Raw genomic sequence first — 13,266 nt, 5'->3', positions numbered from 1 at the left:
TTGCATAAGATTCAGGCTTTTGTATTTTCACTTTTTTTTATCTTTCAAAATTAACCTTGTAGGTGGGTGTCAGAATATAATGAATAACCCTGTACAAATATACAAGAATGACTAAAAATAAGTTTAACAAACAAAATTGCCAGTGAATTTTCAATATATTTTGGTTTACACAAATAACGGTAATTTTTAGTGTCGGGACTGGTCAATTCTTAATTGACTAGTCAAAAAATGTTTCTCAATAGCATGTTGCAATTGTAGAGTGTAATCTAATATTATTTAATAATAATATGTACTTTATATTGAATCATTATGCGTTTGTCCAATTTACCTATAACTTCTTTTAAGGAATATCGGAATACGATACTTATCGATTCGGAGAACCCACTAATAATATCCACTCCATTTAAATTTAATGGTATTTTTAAAATTATTTCGGTCAATTGACTGGTCAATTCCACAATCCTAGTCATTTTTCAAGCAAACCTAATCTGTGGGCTAACAAGTTACTTCACGATATTAGACGCTATGCTATGCAAATTTGAATTTGAATTTTTTCTGCAGCATAATAATAAACAAATATTATTAGTATTATTATTAAAGATGAAATTATCGGCATATCGAATATCAATTACGTGTATAGCTTTCATACTTTAATTCTATGTATTATTTAAAACATAAAAATTCATGGATAATTTAATTAGGGACAGGATAATAGGGATATATACAGGGTTTCCCTCGGTTTCCGCCCATTACAAGTTTTATGAGAATCAAAATAGATATTGTTGTGACTGTATAGGCCTATAATTGGCCCCGACGTACAATTTGGAAACATTTGCGCGTTTGCGATGTTGCCGGCCCTACCCGAAATCAAAAATTTATTCCTACATTTATCTGCCATCTTGTTCGCAACAAAAATTAAAATAGATTTTTTAAGAACCGCTTCTATAAAGTGTGATATTTTATCGAAAAAAAAACTTATGAATGTACTTAAAAACTGTGCATGTAATATTTATACAGGGAATGTCAAAAATGTGCACTTTTGAAAGAAATATAGTAATAATAATAAGTCTTTTTTTATCTGTATATTTTGCCGTCAAAAACGAATGAATCAACTAACACTTTCACAGATGATAGTGTGCATGTAGTATAGTATTTTACACAGGGGACGCCGAAAAAGTGCACTTTGAAAAAAATTACATTGACTGGACCAACAAATTATCTACAAAATGATTACATAGAAAATCAACAGAAACAACAGAAAAATCTACGAATTAATTGTTCGAATATACGAAATTTTCGACTCATCAAATCTAGTTGTAATAGAGAGCGTGACTCGTATGGCCCGTATTGGGGAAAGTGTAGGACAAAATGGGGGACATATTGAACATTTACACTAATTGTTACTTTGAATATAGTGTTTGTTTTGCACTTTGTTACTAAGAAGTACACATCAACCATACCAAAAAGCAAATTAAAAAAAAATACTTCCGTCACTACCGAACCGTCGACGAGGATAAACTGATTTTATACACTCGCTCGTACGAAACAAAGTAGGCAATCAGAACACGAGTCCTGCAAATTGCTCTGCCGAAAATGGGTTTTAGTTGTCCCGTCCCCGTTATTAATTGATTTCGTCAGAACTGGAGCGGGTCGCCATTTAAATGGACCGGCCGCTTGGGCATCGCGCGTTGTTGAAAACTACTCCGCGGAATAAGTTAAAGCTTTAAAAAGAGCTGGAATTCAATGGCACGCGGGCGTGCCAACCGAATGCTTTGGTTTTAATGAAACTTGGTTATAGGTGAAAACGACCTACGGGTTTGCTAAGAATGTTTGCCTGTTAAATTATTTTACTCGATTATTAATCAATATTAAAAATATATTATATAATATAATATATAATATTAAAAATATATTAAAAATTCTGTATTATTTAAACTCTATTTCCCACAATAACTGTGACTTACGATGGACATTACAATTACAATTAGCAATCATACTTTCAAATTTACTCAACTCCTATTTTTCACAACTGTGAATTTCTGAGAACATTACAGTTAAAATTGTAAATCCAGGATTGGAATTTACTGGACATTATAAATTATTAAGAAATTAAAATTCCTGTATTTTTCTGAGAACACTACAATTACAATTATATATCCGGGATTGGAATTTACATTTTTAACAAATTAAAGTTCCTGTATTTCAATTTACTCGACCTCGAATTCTCACAACAACTGTGACTTACGGAGGACATTACAATTACAATTAACAATCTTATATTCAAATTTACCCAAGTTCAATTTTCCACAACTGTGAATTTCTGAAGAAATTCCAATTAAAATTAAAAGTCCGGTATTCAAATTAACTCAACCTCAATTTCGCATAACAACTGTGATTTACGGAGGACATTACAATTAATATTAAAAATTCTATATTCAAATTTACTGAACCTCAACTTCTCACAGCAACTATAGCTTACAGTGGACATTACAATTACAATTAGAAATCATTCTTTCAAATTTACTCAACTTCTAGTTTCTACAACTGTGAATTTCTGAGGGCATTACAATTAAAATTGTAAATCCGAGATTGGAATTTATTTATTTATGGAATTCCGAAATCATCATTACAATTAAAATTAAAAATCCTCTAGTCCAATCTACTGAATTTCTAATCTTCGATTCAAATTCTTTTGCTAATTGCAAGAATATATTTGTATATATTCTATTTACTAAATTCATTAATTTCTGAGAAGAAGGTGAAAATTAAAAACCTCATATTTATGTTTACCCAATTTCAAATTAAAAGTCTTGACTTTATATTTACACATTTCCAACAACTTCTGAGAAGAACGGAAGAATTAAAATCCTGTATTTAAATTTACTCATCTTTAATATCCTAAAACCATGAACTTCAAAGAAAGGAATTATTTAAATTGTTTTATTTAAAATTTCAGAATTTTTATCAATATAACCGTCACAAGAAAACAAAATTGGTTTTTACATTGGATTTTTTATATACTTATATTATATTATTTAAACAAAATACAAATATATTCAAAGTAGGTACCTCTCGTGGCAACTATATTTCTTGCTTTTTTATTTAAAATTTAGAAAAGAGATAAAAATTGGATGTATGTGAAGGTAATACAGTCTGAATTATCTCATAGACTTAATCCCATAGAATTTGACTTATTAGGCAATAGAATCCGAACTGATATGTCAAACATTAATCCCAAAAAGTATTCAAGACAAAAATCCAAGTTAGACAATCTAATAAAACCCACTAAAAAACAGTCAATCATTACAAATTTCTCGAAGCATGAATTTTACAAAAGATTTTAATTAAGTGACAAAAAGCGAACTAATTAAGATGAAATATCAGGGAAAAAGAACATGAAAACCAGGAGAAAAGTGGGCAGTTTAGCCTTCAATTCTGGGTACGATTGGCGAGGTATCGCTTAATCCCCCGGATTAATCCGGATCGTCACATTAATCGCATCCCTATTCATACGTATTAATGTTGGTGTTGCATATACGTTAGATTTTAAACCGATAAGGGAAATCCATTCCGCGCAGGAAATTTCATTAACGTCAAATTATTCTTACGGGAATGAGTTTTCGAGCGACCACGGGTGCCCCCCTCCCCCACGCCCCGCGACACCCCACACATCGCGCTCCGACGCGTTACGGTTTTTGGTTATTATTATTTTCCGTAATCTGATGCTGACACGTAATTTCGTTAATAACGCACGCCGCCACGTAAAATTATAACGCGGAACCGGAAGCAGAGCTAGAACGGCGTCTAATGAACGTTGATCATTATTTAAATGTCGGGACATTATTTTTCGAGGAACCGGGAAATGCCATTTATGTCAAAGTGGATCCTGGAACGCGAACCAATCGACAGTCTGTCATAATACTCCATTCGTTAGCGATGTAGAGTAAAAAAGCAGCGTGATTTCAACAAACAGTGTCGACACTATGAGGAAGCAATTTTAGACGTCATAATGATGCGTCTAAATGCTGGAGCACAAGCTAAGGGACAAATATATTGCAACTTCGTAATGAGAACTATAATAGAAAAGAAAAGAAACTTATTAACATTTAACACAATTAAATTAGAACAAAAAATGTTCATATTTCCACAGATATTTAATGATTTTATGAATTTGGGTTATAATTATAATAGACAATATTCTCACTCAGAGACAAGTCAACCCTATCATAAAACAAGATTTGCTAGATAGTTTAATAGTCAATTTTATATTCCTAAAGAAGGATTAATTATAAACGTCCCCTCAGTACAAGATTTCTGTAGTGGTATTATTGGTATTGGTATTGGTATTAGAGGGGGGCGCCCTCGCGGGCGTCCAAGCACTTAGGCCACCAGATGGGCCCGTTGTGCCCCCAAGCCGCTCTAGAGGGCGTCCAGAATGCCGCCCCTCCTATAGAAGGTCAGCAACTCTTTTAGCCCAATACCGTGCACTGAGTCCGGATCGATCAGGGCCGTTCCGAAGACTCCCAATCTTGCCCATGTCAAGGCAGGGCACTCGGTGAGCAGATGATACGGGGTCTCCTCCCATGCACCACCTACACTCCGGGTCGTCTCCAATGACTAGCAAGCAAAAATGCCTCCTAAGCCTGCAATGTCCTGTGTAGGGCCCTGTTAGTGCTCTACACTCCTTTCTGGTCAGTCTAAGCAGCTCCCTGGTCCGAGGAAGGGCGGGCCCATCCATCATAAGCCTCGCCTGCCTCATTCCCGGAGCAACTCTCTAGCCCCCCGCGGCCCGGTCTCTCGCAAAGGCTTCGAGAGCTCCCCGTCTCACACACGGGGCGAATCCCAAGCGGGGCTCTGACCCTATATGCCTATACGAGGAGCCCTCTCTGGCTAAGGCGTCCGCTGCCTCATTGCCCCGGATACCGGGGCAAAATAAACATTTACATAAGAAACACATTGATAACAATTGCCACTACACTCGTAACAGAGAAAATCTCTTAAAGCCTAAACTGAATCACACATTTTGTAGAAGATCCTTAGGCTATGCAGGGCCACACGATTCTAATGTGCTCCCGTCGAGCTTAAAGAACCTTGCGACCAAGCAATTTAACAATTTATAGTCCTAGAGAAAGCCATGTACAATCGAATGACACATTTCTTAGAGCAAGAAGATATAATAACAAATGTGCAACATGGTTTCCGCGCTGGTCACTCTACGGAAACGGGGTCAGATGAATTCGTCCAGCATATTTATGATAAACTAGATATCGGAGAGACAGTAATCGGAGTTTTTTTCGATTTATCGCGCGCCTTTGACGCCTTAAACTTCAGTATAATGGCAAAGAAGCTGGAATGCTTGGGCATCAGGGGGCCTATCAATGATTGGATCATATCGTATATGAACCATAGGAAAAAAGTGTCAAAATAAATGGAACGTACTCAGACCTTTATAGCGTCAGCCTGGGCACGCCTCAGGGGGAACTTTGGGTCCATTATTGTTTCTTTTATATGTGAACGATTTGCCGGAATTTCTCAACAGCGACTGTCGTGTCTTTATGTACGCGGACGATACGTCCGTCTTTGTCTCTGGAAGAGATGCAGAAGTGTTGATGGATGATGTATCTCTTGTTGTCTCACAGTTTAATAACTTCTGTAGGCAAAATCATTTGATCGTGAATGTGGAAAAGACAGTCATGGTTGAGTTTACTGGTCAGTACATTAAACCTGTAGCTGGCTTATCGATCAGACCACGAAGTTTCTTGGTTCTTATATTGATAGCTCCTTGAGGTGGGACCGGGACATTGACAATGTCTGCAATAAACTAAATAAAACCTTTTTCGCAATATTAACAATTAGAGATTCATTTCTTGAGAAGGCATTTTTACTACGCGTCAGCTTACTCTTCCATTTCACACAATATTGTCAACTGGGGACAAGCGAATGATGTTGAGAGAGTGTTTATACAGCAAAAAAGAGTACTTAGGCTGATTTTTAAAGAGACATTTCAACAGCACAAAATATTAACAATGCCTTGCATATACCTATTTAAAATACTTTTGATCACGCATAAAAATAAATATTCACATAGGAAGCATACTGATATCCGCAGTTACAATACTCGCAATAGAGAACATCTGCTGAAGTCAAAACTCAACCATATGTTTTATAAAAAATCACTAAGTTACGCGGGACCATATTATTATAATTTGCTGCCTCCAAGCTTAAAAAATTTATCTATAAATCAATTTAAAAAACACATTAAGAGGCTTCTGTCGGCCAATGCTTTCTACAGCCTGAAAGAACTTGAAGCGTACCTGAGAGCATCGTAAATAACGTTAAAAGTTTACCGAGATTTTTCTAACGTATACTCTCTTTATATATATATATATATATATATATATATATATATATATATATATATATATATATATATATATATATATATATATATATATATATATATATATATATATATATATATATATATATATATATATATATATATATATATATATATGATATACATTGTTTTTACAATGAAACTTGTAATTTATTATTTGTATTTATTGACGAAACATCCACTGTACCACCTGGTTTTGTGAATAAATAATTTATCTATCTATATATCTATTGTTGTATTTGTATTGTTTGTTATATACGCATCTTATATGATTGTCCTATATGTATAACTTTATTGTAAGACATACACATTTTCTATTTCATCTATTTTAAAACATTTTAATGTTATTTTTTGTGACGAAACATCCATTGTGATGTATAAAAACATTATAATTAATCTCAATGACGACTCTGAACAGAATTCGCTATGGATTTATTGTATAAAGTTAATGCCGTTCTTTCTTCATTTCTTGGTGTAATTTAATATGATTATACCCTAAGTACACTTAAATAAACAAAAAAAAAAAATTATTACCAAAGCTTTTCAGATAAGGCATCGTGAGGCCAACAACCGAATCGCGACTCGGCGTTGTTTTTCCGGGTTTTTATCGTTCGTTTCCGGATGGGGGAGCAAAAAAAAAATGCGAATCGCAACGGCCGAAATGCTATAAATAGAGATTGCTCCGGTTGTGCCAACTTCCCATATTTAATTCCCTCTATCTGACAATTTATCCGTATATGGACAACGTAAACCGGCCCTCGCTGGAAATCAATTTTTAATGGGGATAGATCACGCCTGCAAATTGTTTCCATCCGATATGCGTTTTCGAAATATTGGGTTGTTCGGAAAGTCATTTCGTTTTTTTTGGGGAACATGAAAGACAGTTTTCGTATAATGAATAAATATTTTATTAAATTATATATTGGCCATTCTGGTCCAACACCTTTTGCCATCTTTCTGGCAGTAACATAATTCCCCTCTCATAAAAGTTTTGGTCCTTGCTGGCAAAAAACTGGTTCAGGTGGTTTTTGACATCTTCATTTGAGGTAAAGGTTTTGCCATCCAAAAAATTTTGCAGGGACCGGAACAAATAGTAGTCGGAAGGCGCCCGATCTGGAGAATATGGTGGATGTTGCAGTACGTCCCATTCAAGCTGTAAAAGTTTTTGGCGAGTGACCAAACTTGTGTGAGGTCTCGCATTATCCTGGTGGAACACTACACCCTTCCTGTTGATTAATTCGGGCCTCTTCTCTTTAAGTGAATCATTCAATTTGTCCAGTTGATGATAATAGACTTCTGAATTAATCGTTGTATTGTCCCGCAAAAGCTCAAAAAAAACGATTCCTTTGACATCCCACCAAACGGAGAGCATCACCTTTTTTTGGTGAATGTTGGCTTTTGACACGCTTTGAGCCGGTTCATCTTTTCTGCTCCATGACCTCTTGAGTTTAACATTGTTGTATACAACCCATTTTTCGTCCCCAGTAATAATCCTCTTCAAAAATGGATCATTTTCTTGACGTTTGAGGAGCAAATCACACACGTCAACGCGACGACACAAATTTCGCTCCGTAAGGACATGGGCACCCACACATCGAGCTTCGAGGTTAAGCCCATGCCTTTGAAATGGCCATAAACAGTCGAATTCGACAAATTTAATCTCTCAACGATCTCTCGTGTGGTTATTCGCCGATTTGCATCAACTAATGCCTTTATCGCATCTTTGTCAGCTTCGACCGGCCTTCCAGACCGTGGTGCATCTTCGACATCAAAATTGCCGGATCGAAATTTTGCATACCAGTTCTGGCACTGGCGTACTGTTAACACGCCTTCTCCATACACATCCGTCAACTTTTTTCTCGCTTGGATAGCATTTTTACCTTTTCTGAAGTAAAAAAGTAAAATATGACGAAAATGCTGCTTATTGCTCTCCATAATTAAAAGGGCACCAACCAAAAACTACTGCATAGAATTAATTGAACTTTTTCACACACAAGCCTTGCAATATCAGCTCTCAAGGCATATAATGGTTATGCGGCTTAAGTGTGAAGTTGGTTTCGAAAAAACGTAATTAAGTCCTCTGACGGGAAAAAACGAAATTGCTACACAACGCGTCCCACCACACTGTAAGCCCTTTATAAAGAGATAAAAATTGTTTTCATTGACCACGTTTCAGTCAAATACGTATAGTGACGAGCACATCAGCTATTTAAAATATAAGACGGACATTAAAACCAACTAAACCACATTCAGGCATTTGTTTATTATTGCATGAGATTCTAAATGCTTTAATTAATATTTCTTTTTAAACATTTGTCTATCACAAAAAATATGCTGTTGTATTATAAGTTCATTTAGTGTACGGTGTACGGTATTTCATAGTCATAGTCAAATTGTATGGAATCGAACGCGAACAATTTTTTTTAGCGCCCAAATGTTCCTGCAAAATTGTATGTATGCTCGTCCCACTAACGCCCAAAGATACCTGAATCTCATGGTAAGTCGCATGACGATCCTGCAAACTCAGTTCCGCGCTGCATCAATCTTCAAGAAGATTTTTAAAGACTTAATCTTGCAAAATAGCCGATATTGTAAAAACAGAGGCCATGCATATTACATATTACACCTTAAGTAAGATGGATATGAAAAAGAAAACAATAAAAATTTTATTTCATATTCCTGGAAAAAATGCTATTTCTTGCGTCTTATACATGACTTCTGGATTTCAGAACAAGTGTTTGCTACTACATATCATTTGCGTGGGAAAAATATTTCGAATGACGAAGAAAGGAGTCAAGTGATTAGTGATAAACGGTAGGTTTACGGAGAACTGATTTTTTTTTAATTTGAACTAAAATATTTTGAACCATGTAAATTCTAAAAGTTGCATATCACAGTATCGTCGTCTTACATGACATACCTTCCCTGTATCTGTAACTGAAGCAGGGTAGTTTACATAACAGAATAGAGGACACAGCTTTACGTCACGTCTAGTCTAGATGAAAGCTCCAAGAGTTGTCTCCTTGAATACCCTAAGGGTAGATATGGCTACACACCTAAACACCTAAACGAGAGGTTAGAACTTTCGCACTTGTCTGTCCTACTCTCTCGTCTTCCTGTTCACATACCCTGCAAATAGGTATGCTACTCAAATGCAACCTGAATTGGTGTTTCGTTTGGATAGCTTATATTTTATTACATTTTTAGATTCTTTGCAATGTAGTTTTCGAAATATTAATTATTTTCCATGTTTTTTTTTTTAATTAACTGCTAAACCTCTAGCTACAATTTGAACCCATAGAAATTTGAAATGTTGTATGTACATGCCCAAGGTTAATACTACAGTCAAAAATTTGCTACTTACAAATCTGGTTTATTAATCAAACTTGCTAAACTTGCTGACGTTTGGGCAATCATCCTGTTGGCTTCTTCTATGAGGAATCCGGAAGATTTGTAAGCAGTAGCAGTTTCTTTAAAAAATGTCAAATATACCGTCCTGTAAATTATATCTAGTCCTAAAATGTTTTACGTTTTCTTTAAAATAATGTAGAATGCAATGTAGAATGGTAAGTCATATGTCACAGTACGCCATGTTGTTTAACAGTAATTGTTCAAATGCCATTTCAAGAGAAATTCCAAGGTTTTAAAACCTGAATTTATGATTTTTTTACTTAATAATTAGTTTAAAATAAACTAAAATAACTCAAACAAAGTTTTGATAGACCATTTTATTCTCTATGTGAGATTGAGATACTTTTTAATCACATCAGCAAATTGGAACAACAACGTTCAGGGGATTGAACGAAATGTATCCCTATATGAATAAAAAATAATGAAAAAAGTTTGTGCCCATACAAAATGAGTTGCGGCAACTCCAAATTCCAACCACTCATGGTCAAAGTTTTGCCCGCATATCCCCAAGCATCCATGCGAACTGCAACTCATGATTTGGGCATGAAACTTTGCTATATATCAAAACCCCAATAGAATAATTGAGCAATTATTAATTAATTAATTGTTAATACAACGGCCTTGTAGAATTAGCGTAATTATTTCGGAATCTTTATTAGATAGGGATATCAAAATATTCTATATAATAAAAAAAATTAATTAACTTTTGTAATTTGGAATTTTAAAAAATAAAATTTTAGTAATTTTCGTGTACTTCGTTAGTTTAGTAGTATTTAGTTAGTTCAGTCAATTTACGGGGCTTTCGAAAACTGCGACCATGAGACATGAGACGCAAATAATGGGATGATAGTTGTAAATTCATATGTCACCAATAAAAGAGGCAATGTCGCGTCGCCCCAAATATTTTAGTTCAATGGAGTAGGCTCGAAACTCCAATTACAGTCTCAATCTTCATCGTGCTGGCTTTTCTACGCAATTGTGTAAGTTACCCGCCAGCGGCAGGCCCAAAACTCAGTTCCGGTAGGCAGAACAAAAGGGACGGAATGTCAAAGATTTAATCTTTTTAAATGACACTAATAAAAGACAATGACATTAAATATACACAATAAATTCATAGCTAGGAATATCTATACACAATACATAAATGTCTAAATCTAATTCTGTTTCATTATTAAAGTATTGTACAAAAATGTAAGAGTCCTCACTTTTTAGAATGAGCTGTACAGAATTTTTTCAGCTCTCAATTGGTGTGTTATTAATTACATTTTTAATCAAATTTATAACACTGGGACTTGCAGTTAGAATAATATTTTCTGGTCTGACCTTAGTTCCGTTAATGTTCCATGGGATTAAACATACAATGAAGCCGTAAAATGGCATACATACTGTTTTTTAATCCAATTTAATTAGGGTGGCACGGCTTGTATTTATATTGGTTTTATCTTCTTCTAGCTTCTTTTTCAGATTATTTAAGGTAGAGACAACTTCGCGTTGTTAAAGAAAATATAGTTTCCTTCTTATTAGGTCCTGATCATTATTTCTATGGCGTTTAAGTAGACAGGTTTCTGTTAAAGCCTCATGTTTAATGAGTCCTCCACTAATTGACGTTTCATACACATTGTTCACAACCTATTTCAGTTAGTTACAAATGATTTCGACCCTATGTTTTATTTACATACATAGATTACGCGTTCCCTGGGCGACCTAATAATCTCGCTCGGCGATATGAACCCCTACCCCCATTAAGGCTGACATCTGGCGACCAAAACTAGAGCTATTAATGCGCGACATCTCTCGTCAAACAATTTTTTTTGTTTGGTTGGGAATCTATAAATTTTCAATCTCATAATCTCCCCGGGGTACGGGGGATGTAGAACTTAAGAAAAGATACTACTATTGTTATATTTTGTCAGTCAAGTAAAAATAATTTTTTGTTAATGGGTTTGCTTAACAACAATAATAAGATAAGTAAAAAGAATACGTTGGATAAATTGAAAAAGAAGCTTGAGGAAGTTGAAACCAATATAAGCCGTGCCACCCTCCATTGCAAAGTAGACAAACGGCAAGTGGTAATGGAATCACAGTTGGAGATTTAATTGCCTTGAAGAAATTAAAAGACACAGATTAGAGAACAAATCCATAATTTACCTTGATGAAATAGCCATGAATTTATTGTATATATTTAATGTCATTGTTGTTTCTCCGTCCTTAATGTTCTGTCCTTTAATACCTACCGAACCCGAATTTTTTACCGTCGGCGGGTAACTTCCATAATTGCGAGCAAAAGCCAGCACAATGAACATTGAAACTTCTGCAGTACGGTCAACCATCGATCAAAACTAATAACTCACACTCATGACTCATAACTAATCAATAATCAAAATGTCACTTTGACCACACTGCTGAGCGTCATATAGCGTCATTAGGCATTAGAAACGACAACCAGAATGCCCGGCACAAAAGACCGTAAAATATTCGTAAACTAGTCACTCGTGGATGTCGATCCGGGCTGAAAAGAAAGACGGTTGCGACCGCCTCCCGACGGCGGTCTCGCTCCGACATTGTCGACTTACCTTGAAACCATCGTAGGTCCAGCTGCCGAACTTCAAAACGCAGGTCTGCTCGTCGAACGGAAAATATTCGACGTCAATTTCGCAAGAGGATTTGTAAATGGCGGGCGGTTTCCACTCGACCAACCCCTGATGGTAGATCGTGGCCTTGGTCGCCAAGGTCACTTCAAAATTGCCATCAGCACTAAAAGGTTTACAAATGACCGCAAATGGGGAAGCGTTGCCGGGGAGAAAATTGTGGTGGAGCCGCCATTTCCCGCGTGTGGTGGTTGCCGCCCGGGTGGCCCAAATGATTGATGCTGACCAGCGCAACTGATGAGAGGAGGTGTAGGAATGATCGCGAATTTCAACCGGACGCCTGCGTTGCCAGATTTAAGGATATCGGAGTCAGAGAAAGCATAAATGTATTAACTAAAAAATTCCTTGAATTTTTTTTTCAAAATCTAGAACGCTTTGGTTTTTGTCAGCTATCGACGCATATTTCCGCAATCTGGCAACGTCGCGTGGAGAACCGCCGAAAATTTAGGAAGGCTCAAATAAAAAACGATCCAAAATCGCTAAACAAAATTGAGCAAGAGCCCGCGACGGCCAGGCGTTAAATAAATAATCATTTATTGACCACTCATAAATACAAAAACGTCTTTTTGAAGTCAGGAAGAGTACACCTATATATATGTATGTATATATATATATATATATATATATATATATATATATATATATATATATATATATATATATATATATATATATATATATATATATATATATATATATATATATATATATATATATATATATATATATATATATATATATATATATATATATATATATATATATATATATATATATATATATATATATATATATATATATATATAC

The 13,266-nt window shown here is 35.2% G+C and overlaps 1 protein-coding gene across 1 annotated transcript in view; it reads right to left on the bottom strand.

The window, feature by feature from the left end:
* LOC132702584 (acetylcholine receptor subunit alpha-like) overlaps positions 1–13,266 on the bottom strand; it is a 115,420-nt gene that overhangs the window by 59,105 nt on the left and 43,049 nt on the right. Inside the window, exon 4 of the mRNA XM_060671329.1 lies at positions 12,385–12,565. Coding sequence (XP_060527312.1) covers positions 12,385–12,565 — 181 coding nt within the window. The remainder of the gene's footprint in view (positions 1–12,384; positions 12,566–13,266) is intronic.

This window comes from Cylas formicarius, unplaced genomic scaffold (assembly GCF_029955315.1).
Source record: "Cylas formicarius isolate icCylForm1 unplaced genomic scaffold, icCylForm1.1 PGA_scaffold_5__7_contigs__length_24384050, whole genome shotgun sequence".
NCBI classification, from domain to species: Eukaryota; Metazoa; Arthropoda; class Insecta; order Coleoptera; family Brentidae; genus Cylas; species Cylas formicarius.
Note: the sequence above shows the minus strand (reverse complement) of the source record. Positions and strands in the feature narration are given on the sequence as shown.